Raw genomic sequence first — 11,147 nt, forward strand, 5'->3', positions numbered from 1 at the left:
AAAATTACATAAAAATAGGAATTTTAAATAATTAATTTGATACTAATATCGATATATTTTTGTCAAAATTTTATGATATTTGCAAATTTATATTTTATTCAAAAATAAAAATATCATTGTTTTTTCAAAATCACATAAAACCATATTATAGCATAGAAAGAATAAAATAAAATATTAAAATCAAGATGTATCTCGTTGTATTGCACGAATACCCTTCTAGTATATATATATATATATATATATATATATATATATAAGGAATTAATTATTTAAAAACCTATGAAATTGTAATAACCTTGACAACTTGTGCATCATTTGTTATTAGATATGATTTTTTTCCCATTTAATACTATAAAATTGATTAACATATATTATTTCACGATGTATTTGTTTCACATGTACTTAGTTCACATTGTGAAACTTTTTGGAGTGTTTGTGAAACACAAAATATACATAAAAAAGTTTCATATTTGAATTGGGTACGTATGAAACAAACACACTGTGAAACAATTCTATGTTAATCAATACATTAAAGACTATGCTTAGATAAGAAAAAATCATATAAAATAACACATGATGCACAAATTCTCAAGATTATTATAGGTTTTCAAATAATTAAGCCTGTATTTCACAAACACTCCAAAAAGTTTCACAACGTGAACCGAGTACATGTGAAACAAACACATTGTGAAATAAATATGCGTTAATCAATTTTATAGTCTTAGATGGAAAAAATCATATCTAATAATACATGATGCACAAGTTCTCAAGGTTATCACAATTTCATGGGTTGTTAAAAGAAGGTCCCCCTCTCTCTCTCTCTCTCTCTCTCTCTCTCTCTCTCTCTCTATATATATATATATATATGAGAGAAATAATATTTTATTAAATTTATTTAATATTATAATAATATAACCAATTTTGTAATCTACAAAATAGAGTATTTGTTGGAGTTGAATGAAACATCTCTTTGAAGATTATTTTGATTTTTTATCCTCCATTTTAGAGAAATAATTCAAGATGCTCTAATTCCAACTTCACAATTTATTGTAATGCATTTGTATAAGACGTACAATTACTGATTTTATAAAGATAACAATCACAGTTTTTGCAAGGCACGAGATTTCACGAAAACCGTCGTTTTACTTTTCAAAACAAAGCCACGTTTGCATATATCCAACCGCTCAATACCCACTTCCGATTTAGAAATACTTGGTTTATTTGATTTTGTTTCAAATGATTTATAAACTTTAACGTTTAATTAAGTACTTTATCAAAACGGTTAAACCTTAATAGAAAACACTTTTTGCTGTGGTGCGACTCTTTTTTTTATGTGGTTTCTAAAACCCTGACCCTAACTAGTTTATTAGATTTAATGCACATAATTAGGGTTTTAGCCAACAATGACAATTTAGTTTACAGTTCATTTTTTTCATCATCTTCTATTACATGTAACCTAATTAATTGTCTGTATTACATTAAGCACCACCTTCAACACGTAACAGATTAATTCTGAACAGATCAAAATTAAGTCTGAATGGGTATTAGCGTGTAAAATGTGAAGAGATGTAGGTACATCTATCTTCTGCCTTGAAGAGAACAAACAAACTTTATCAATTTCGACCAAATAGCTAGAAAGGAACTTTAAGTTTGCTATAAATCCATGTGTCGATCTACATCCCTTTACTGGAATTAAGACTTTCACTCTCTCCAAACCCCACAGTTAGTGTGTGTGTGTGTGTGTGTGTGTTTGTAGCTTTTTAAGCTGCATTGTTAACCTGCTCAAGGTGAGGGGTCAATGAGAGAAAAGCAAAGAAAGTTCATTGAAAAAGCTAAAAGGTTTTAAAGCTTAAAAGAAGAAAGTTGATTTCACAAAGCAACCTGCTTTTTCCCTTCTCATCTCTCTCTCTCTCTCTCTCTCTCTCTCTTGAATAAAGCTGATACGAACAACTACGCCCACTTCAGCTTCTGTACTGAATCAAACCATTTTGATGGTTTCGGAGCTTCATCTGTAAGATAAAGATATAATCACTAAAACCCACCATACACCATATGTTAGACACCAACCACCCCCACCATCACCTCACTGTTGCAACTGGTCCTTCGTCATCTGATCCTTTCCCTTCTCCTGATCATGGTCTGTCCAGCAAAAGAAAACGACGTCCAGCTGGTACTCCAGGTATCCAGATTTGCTCAGTAAACGAATCCATTGATATTAATCTGGTGTTAAAGGGTATATAGAACGTTTTCTGATGACTAATTTTAATTCGGATATTTGATTGTATTTTCAGATCCAGATGCCGAGGTTGTGTCGTTGTCCCCCAAGACCTTGCTGGAGTCAGACCGGTACGTTTGTGAGATCTGTAACCAAGGGTTTCAAAGGGATCAGAATCTGCAGATGCACAGGAGGCGGCACAAGGTGCCATGGAAGTTGTTGAAGAGGGACTCTCCAGAAGTGAAGAAGAGGGTTTTCGTGTGCCCAGAGCCCAGCTGCTTGCACCATGATCCTTGCCACGCCCTTGGTGATCTAGTCGGAATCAAGAAACACTTCCGCAGGAAACACAGTAACAATAAACAGTGGGTTTGTGAGAAGTGCTCAAAGGGTTATGCTGTTCAATCTGATTACAAAGCTCATCTCAAAACTTGTGGCACTAGAGGCCATTCTTGTGATTGTGGTCGAGTTTTTTCCAGGTTAGTAGCGTTCTTGGCCCTTCTTTTACACTGATCTCCACTTGGGTTTCGGTATCTTAATGCATACACTTCAGCAACATTCAAATAAGAACCCAAAATTCCTAATTATAATCGTTTCTTATCTGAAAGTCTGTACTATGAAGGATTAATTAATCAATAAATGGCCTTATAATATTCAATGTTTTTGGGTCTCTGGCGATCTTCGGTGTATGAAAGTGTGTGTCTGCATCCATATTATTGCAGTTTGACTATCTGCAATATACAATAACACTATGAGAACAAATTCCCAGGATCTATGATCTCATGTTTTTGCTTATATAATTTAAAGTTCGAAGATTTATAGGATTTTATTCGATCTTTTTCTCCAAACATTGGTTCTTTAATAGAAGACACAGATCAAACGTTGGAGTGTCCAATTATTTCTCTTATTTTATTGGATTTGTTTAATATTAATTAATCGTCAACAGTACAAATTCATAACCATAAAAACCCATCTGCTATATGTTATTGTGTGCTTGTTGGTAGCCCTACACGAAATGATCCCATCTATCTAATTCTTATGTAATTTCAAATGAATAACCGAACCGTTCGTTTGTTATCGTAGAGTTGAGAGTTTCATCGAACACCAAGACGCTTGCGTGGTTCGGCATGTTCACCCGGATTTGCCAGCGTTCAGGCGGACATGCTCGCCTCCTACCGCATCAAGTAATAGTCTTTCAAGCGAAACAAATTTTAATGCCACCCGAGCGTTTCCAAGAATCCAACAAATTCAACCTCATCCGGAGCTTCTACATTTACAAGCTCAAGAAGACACACACAACAATTTAGAACTTCAGCTCTTACCACCATCCTCATCATCATTATTTGAAGAAAACAACAATAATCAAACCCATTTGAAGCTCTCGATTGGGAGCAGAATTAGCTTCCGTAACGAAGAAGAAAAACTGAAGATGGCTATGGCTGAAATGGCATTTGCAGAAGAGTCTAGGCAAAAAGCAAAGAGACAGATTGAAATGGCAGAGTTGGAATTTGCAAAGGCCAAAAGAATCAGACAACAAGCTCAAGTTGAGTTGGAAAGGGCTAAACTTCAGCAAGAACAAGTTACAAAGAAAGTCAATTCAGCCATTTTAGAGATCACTTGTCATTGTTGTAAGCAACGGTTCCAAGCAGTTAGTAATAAAGCTTCAACCACCACAGCCGATGAGACTTCTTCTATCGGCCTGAGTTACATGTCCTCAGCAGTAACAGAAGCCGAAGGAGACTAGTAGTATTTCCAAGCAAACCTCACTTTCTTTTTTTATCCTTTTTCTGCTATCTTAAATGTATGTGTGTTTATATATGATTCCATTCATGTCTTTGCATTCTGCTATAAAAAAAGAAAAAAAAAGTATTGAAGTAACTACTGTGTAATATATCTGTCCACATCCTCTTCCTTTTCACTACCATAAAATTGGATTTATAAAACTCAAAAGTGTATCTCACAAAACTATAAAACGTCATATTTAAAAGTGTTACAATAAGTTTATATGACTCTTTTAAAATAAAGTGTCATATTAACTATTTTACTGTTTTATAAGAGAGTGCCCTGTAAACCAATGTTTTTATTGGACACTTTTTCAAATAGTATTGTATATATAAAATAGCTAATTTGACATTATATATAAAATAGCTAATTTGACATTTTAGTTTATAAACGTCCTAAAATATTTATTGAAACACCCAAAAATATCCTATAAAACTATTGTAACACTTATATATGTAGACGTGTTTTGCTTTTATCTTATAAACTCAAGTTCTATAAGGTGTTAAAAGACTATTTATGCTTCCTATTAAAAACCAATTTTATTCCAATGATTCGACTTATTTAAATGTTTTTTATTTTTTGATTAACTTGGATATTCAACCCGCTATGCGAGTCGACTAATCCCAGGACGACCATCTGCTTTGCATATAGCCCGGAGTCACCGTATTTGAACCTCCACAAGGGAGTTTTTATTCATCATTGGATTTGAACCTGAGACCTCTTGGTACTTTTAACATTTGGAGTCAAGCTCAAACCAATCATGCACAACCACAAGAATTGACTTATTTAAAGGTTAAGCTTCTTTGGTGTGGTACATTGAATCTCTACAAGTTATGAGTTCAAAAATCTCTTCAAAAGTAATCTCTCAGTTTGTTTACTTTTTCAAATAAAATATTAGGGATCAATGTGGGACCATGACCATGGGATATTAGGAAATGAAGGAGCTTCTGAAATCTTATGATGGTAGTTCTCATAATTAAAGGTTTTTGCAGCCTTGATAAGTGCATCATGTTAGTTTCTTTGTCTTTATGGAAAGAAAGGAATCAAATATGCATGGTAATGGCTGAGATTCTGGTGTCTCCATTAACATGTGTGTATGCAGTTTAATTGTTCTCTGGATTAAATGACCTAAACACCCCTACTATATATGTATGCTACAAGCACCAACGTATATATGTTCCTACCAATTCAAAAACCCCATTTTAATCTTCTATGAATGCTAATTATGTTGAATCCATTGGAAACGAAACTTGAAAACAAGACTTAAATAACCGAAATTTGGTATTTGTTAACAATCAGAAACAGTTGACAGTTAGAAACAGTTGCGTTACAGTTAAAATTGAAGTCATACTTCTCAATTCTCGTATTGTTCGGTGTCATCGAGTACAATTAATCAAATTAATATTCCATGAATAAAGAATCTTACTTCTCTAAGTCAGTTATATATATATATATATATATATATATATATATAAAGAGAGAGAGAGAGAGAGTAAGATTCAAACGAGAACGTTAATTATTTAATAAAACAAGAAAAAAATCGTTAATATACAAAATCATATGTGATTTTATATCAAAATGGAAACGGACGACTTTTGAAGCCACTAAAGTCGCAGGGCAAAGTCGTCAGGATCATGTATGATTTTGTATGTAAATCATACATTATTTTGTATATTAATGACATATTTCTCGTTTAAACCTGCCCATATATATATATATACACACACACACACACACATATATATATATATATATAGAGAGAGAGGGGGGGGGAGCGATCAAATACAAAACCACTCCCTTTTATACAAACTAGCATCAACAAATAGCATAATTTCATTTAATTTTCTTTATTTTTAATTCATAAGGGTATTATTGTCCTTTGACTTTATAATAGATAATTTTAGTAATATTTTGATTCTGTTTAAATCGAGAAGATTATATAGATTAGAGGTTTTTTAAGGAAATGATCAATCAATTTGTTTGTATAATAATCTTGAAACTGATAAATTTTTAATGGATACTTGGTAACATCAATGAAACAGGATAATTTCCAATGAAATATGCTCAAATTGTTCAATGAAACATGGTCATATATGATTGCATCATGTTCATATGTATAACAGTTGTAATGAAACAAGTTTATATTCATAAGTATATATAACAATTTGTAATGAAACGGGTTCATTGGTCATATATGATTGTATCAGGTTCATATAATGAAACGGATTCATAGAATATGTTTTTCCCTGTTTTGCCCTTTCGTGTCTCCAATATGAATTCTTTTTTTCTTTTATCTTTTTTACTTTACTTATTTAGTTTGTTTCAATCTTGGTTTTTCATCAAAAAAATGGATGGATGTGATTAGTTTGTAAGGTTTGTATGAAATGGATGGTTTGCAAAATAAACCTCTAATATATATATATATATATATATATATATATATATTTGTACTAGTAGTGTGCTCGTACAATGCACCAGATTAGCATGGTGTGAAAGTTATTGTAAATGGAAAATAAAAAGCTCATGTGTAGCTCAGTTGGCAAAAAGGTACAACAATTTTGCTCTAATACACCACATGTGGAAAACAGGCTTGAATCCGTCAGTTACCCTCAGCCTTAGTCACTCAATAAGTTCTGAATGTCTACTCACAAGTGATTCCTATGGGGCGGGTTTCATGTCGGGTCAGAAGAGGTTATAGGTAATCAATCTTTTTCTTAAAAATGGAAAATGAAACATTTAATGTAATTCTTCACCAAAAGAGTTATTTATGAAGCCAATGTATATTTATTTTGGCATTTGTAGGGATAAATGCCTATTAATAGGGATAAGCATGTACTTGTAACAATAAATATGTATTGAGATTTTAAGGAATATGCATCAATCTTAAATGGTTGATTTTAAGACTTTAAACAATATGTTCTATAATTTTGTTTGAGTAAAAGAAAACTAAATTTTATTGGTAATGAACGTGTTAACCAAGTCCAACATACCAATTATAGTTGCTAAACTATAGTATTGCACTATTGCCTACATGTATCAGGCTAATCATATAAGACAAAAAGTTCAGTTTAATCTTGTCGGTATCACTATGTAGCAATAAATTCTCAAAATAGTATCAGTGTGCATCCATATAAGCTCGTAAAAATTCCAGTTCGAAGTGTATTATCAGTGTGCATCCATATAAGCAGGTAAAAGTTTCAGTTTGAAGCATACTTTCGTAATATCGGCTTTTGATGCATGCTTGTTCAGGAAACCAACAAACACTTTGCACTCATGCATCCTCAAACACTCTATCACGCTCCTTCAGCACCCTATCACACAAACACAAAGATAGAGATGATGAGAATCAAAATTTCATATGAAGTGATGGCAAGGGACCAATAACACAACATGTTGGAAGCAACATAGTTTTCTCGATATATTTAGGAGAAAGAGAATAAACATAAGAGAATAGTTGATGATTGAGGTGGTCCTGTCATATATTTGACTCTTCCTAAAACCTCTTAGCTTTCTTAACTGATGCAAGAAAAGAAATTTGAATGTATTAAAAGTTTACATCATTTGCATCTATAGATTTTCCTTATCTGCGAATAAGGTTCCTAGATAGGTTGACCTATTGTTCAATTTGGATCTTTGCAAGTATTTCGTGTTTTTTCAGAAAAGGCACATAACTTGCAAGAGATCTGGATAATGGAGTATGTGCTGGAACATCCTTTCTTTCCCAAAAACTCTTTTGGAGATAAGTCAAAAAAAATTGAAGGAGGTTAGTGTGTGGAAATATAACCTCCAAAAAGTTTGTAACAACTGGTAAATCATGCAAGTATACATCGCTCACTAGTATCGTTTAAAAAAAGTAGTAATGGTAAGTAATACCAAATATTGATCCTTAGAGATTCTAAAGTCAAAGTGTCACAAATGTCAAGATTAAAATGAGATTCCAAGAGACAAAATGGAAGCAATATTCTTGAGAGAATGTAGGCAACCAAATACATAAATGTAACCGAAATTAAAAATAGTATAGGTGCAAGATAATGTTGGAATTTCAGCAAATAGAGTGCAATAGACTATTGTTGTAGCTTTAAGTGAAATTGTTACAACAACAGTTTTCTACAATATTATTGGATTGAACGGCCTTTGAAAGAAGTGCATATTAGATCATATGTTGGAAGATAACCAAACAATCTTTCTTCAATAATAGGATCATATGTTGTCCTTGTGAACCAAGGAAGATGACCAAACAATCTTTCTTCAATATCAGTCATAGGATCATGTACAACAATATCAAATAATATCTTTAAATTCATGGACTTTTGAAATACAAATAAATCACCAACAACAGACCTTAGTTCATGAACCCTTCTACTCTAAAATAAGCCAATCTAAACCAAATATAAGAACTCATCCTTTTGTTGTTTAAACTCTAAAAATTAAGATTGACAACTTGTTAATCCCATAAACTGAATTGCAATCAAGAATGTAAAGAATATAGAGAAATGATTAAGAACAGTATTTGATCAATAAAGTCATCATGTATATTGTATTTATTATGAACAATATGAGTACAAATGTATCTTGAGAAAGAAATCTACAATTTGTGTGTAAGAATGTAAAAGAGTATCTAACAACTTCTAACTAACTTCTATATATACTATAACATAATCCTACCATTTCATTTGAACTGAGCTTTTCTGAATCCTCAGATTCACCTTTATTCATCTGAACATTTTTCTGAACACCATGATTATCATTAACATTCCATGTCTGCTTTTAACTTGGATCAACAATTTCTTCAATTCTAATCCCAACATCATCAAGAGTATTCAACTTTTATCTCTTCTCCCCCTCATTATGATCTGAGTCATTAAAGTCATCATGTTTCCTTTTATTAGCTTTAGACTGAACTTCTCAAGATTCTGAATGATATTTGGCCAAGTCATCTCTCAATCCCATAATTATTTCTTCAAGAGTGTTGACTTGCTTTTGAACCTCCCCAAATTGCACATCACTTACATATATTTCAATAGTTGAAGGCTTGTACAAGTAGGCTTTTGGCATGGATAGAATGGGATTTTGAGCAGATTCATCTGTTGAAGATGGAACTATTGGAAACATTGAGTCTTTAGACTTGGGCATTGAAGATATGATCACATTCAAATATTCTATGTTCACTTTCTTAGATTTCTCACTTTCTTCACTTTATTACATACCAGGTTAATTGAATCATCCAAGTACTTAACCTTTTCAACTAAACATTCAAATTAAGTATCTATGGAGGTCTTCAACGATGATTTGTCATCAATTCATTGAGATTGTTAATACAACTCACATTCACTAAGTACAAATAGGAAAGGGGACTCGTACTTATAGGGAAATATAAAGTATATTAGTTTTCCTATTTCACGCCTAAGTTTTTTTTCACACATTTAACACTAAAATTGGGACTAACAATCTCCCCTAAGTGTTAAAAGGAAAACAATAAAATGAAAATAACTTCTACGTCAAAAATTATCATCCCGTTTTACTTTTAATACTTGGAGCTCCCCAAGTTATGACAATCACGTAGCTTCCCCTTGATGTAACAACATCATTCCAGCATAACTATCTAAGTCTTGGCGCCCTTTGAAATTCAATTACAATGTAGACTATATGTGGGATGCTAGTCCAGAGGAGATCAGAGCCTCTGGCATAGGGTTGCTACCTCTAAGGTTTCTTCAATCGGTTAAGTCAGAGCTAGGCTAGACTTCATCTGCATAAAATTCCAACTAAGTCCATGGTACCCTCTGATATGTTGATCAAGAAGTAGCTCTGGCTTTGGGAAGCTTGTCCAGAGGTCTTCAGAACCTATAGATAAAAAGGTTTGCTACTTCTGACCTTCAAATCTTAGAATCTTCAGAAAAGATCTAGACATGAAACATAATCTTTCAAGCGCCCCTTGAACCTGATGCTCTCTTGAAGAAATCTTCCAGAAATGATCAAGTAGTGCTTGTTAAGATTCATAGGCTCTAGATTGCCGGGAAGAAATATTCGCTGTAATCTAGAGCCTCTAAATCTTACCAAGCGTTGCTTGGTCATTTCTGGATGATTTATTCAAGAGAGCATCATGTTCAGGTGGCGCTTGAAAGATTGTGCTTCATATCCAAACCCTCTTTAAGGATTAAAAGCTTTAAAGGCTAGAAGCTAACACACTAGAAAGCTAACACACTGGTCTATAATGTGCGATCAAGTTCAACCCATGATTTCCGGGGAAAAAAATTGACTGCAAAGAAGGCTATTGTCCAGCACCATTACACTGACTTCTATAATTCTTTTGGACATGAAACATTTGGAGTCTAGAAAAACTCAAAACATAAACATTGAAAAACTTTGTGCAAATATTGTTTGTTTTTAGAGAGTTAGTTATCTTTCCAATCTTATCGAATTTGTTTTGTATTGTATTTTCTCTCTCTAGAAATACTCTCTGTAAGCTTGTAACCCTTTGACATCAGTGACATATGACTTCAAGCTCCAATATATGTTCTTTTATTGTGATTTCTACTATTTTGTGTTGATTATATTGCATCTTAGATCATCTGGGAACCTACAAGCCTAATCAACTAGCAATTGATTCATTTGCCATTAATAAATTTAAGAAAAGTAAATTATAATTAGAATTTGATTTATCTGCCTGAAGTGAGAACATGGATAGAGATATACTAGTTAAGATTGAGTAAGCTTTGTGGAACCTTATACTTAATTAAATTGAGTTACTAGATAATAATTATGACTGAAGTGTTCTTTGTGGAAATCATTAGGATTTCAACTCCCAACTGTTTTTCCTCCTATTAAGTTTCCAAGTATGCATCTACTTGCTTTGTTAAGATTTTCAGAAGTTAGTTCTTTAGTTATTCTATCAATCATCCAATTTGGCGATCCAGTTAATAGTGAGAGTAGTCATTGTGATACTCCTTGGTTTGATACTCGTACTTACCACATATATATATATATATATATAGAGGAGTGATCATATGAAAACCGCCCTCATTTGTATAAACCGTGCAAACCACCTTCATCTGTTGATTTCATTGTTTAATCTTATGAAATTTTTTCATGAAATTGTTTAATCTTGTGAAATTGTTTCATATAATACTTTTTTTGATGAAGTTGTTTCATATAT

At 32.6% G+C, this 11,147-nt stretch overlaps 1 protein-coding gene across 1 annotated transcript; it reads left to right on the forward strand.

Moving 5' to 3' along the window:
- Positions 1–1,903: 1,903 nt before the first annotated feature.
- Positions 1,904–4,049, forward strand: LOC112528160 (protein SHOOT GRAVITROPISM 5-like). The gene is made up of 3 exons (XM_025139109.1): positions 1,904–2,179; positions 2,292–2,691; positions 3,296–4,049. Exons 1-3 carry the CDS (start codon positions 2,053–2,055, stop codon positions 3,954–3,956), a joined length of 1,188 nt encoding a protein of 395 aa, XP_024994877.1. The 5' UTR covers positions 1,904–2,052; the 3' UTR covers positions 3,957–4,049.
- The last annotated feature ends 7,098 nt before the right edge of the window (positions 4,050–11,147 follow it).

The sequence above is a fragment of the Cynara cardunculus genome (assembly GCF_001531365.2).
Source record: "Cynara cardunculus var. scolymus isolate 2C chromosome LG 15, CcrdV1, whole genome shotgun sequence".
Taxonomy (NCBI): domain Eukaryota; kingdom Viridiplantae; phylum Streptophyta; class Magnoliopsida; order Asterales; family Asteraceae; genus Cynara; species Cynara cardunculus.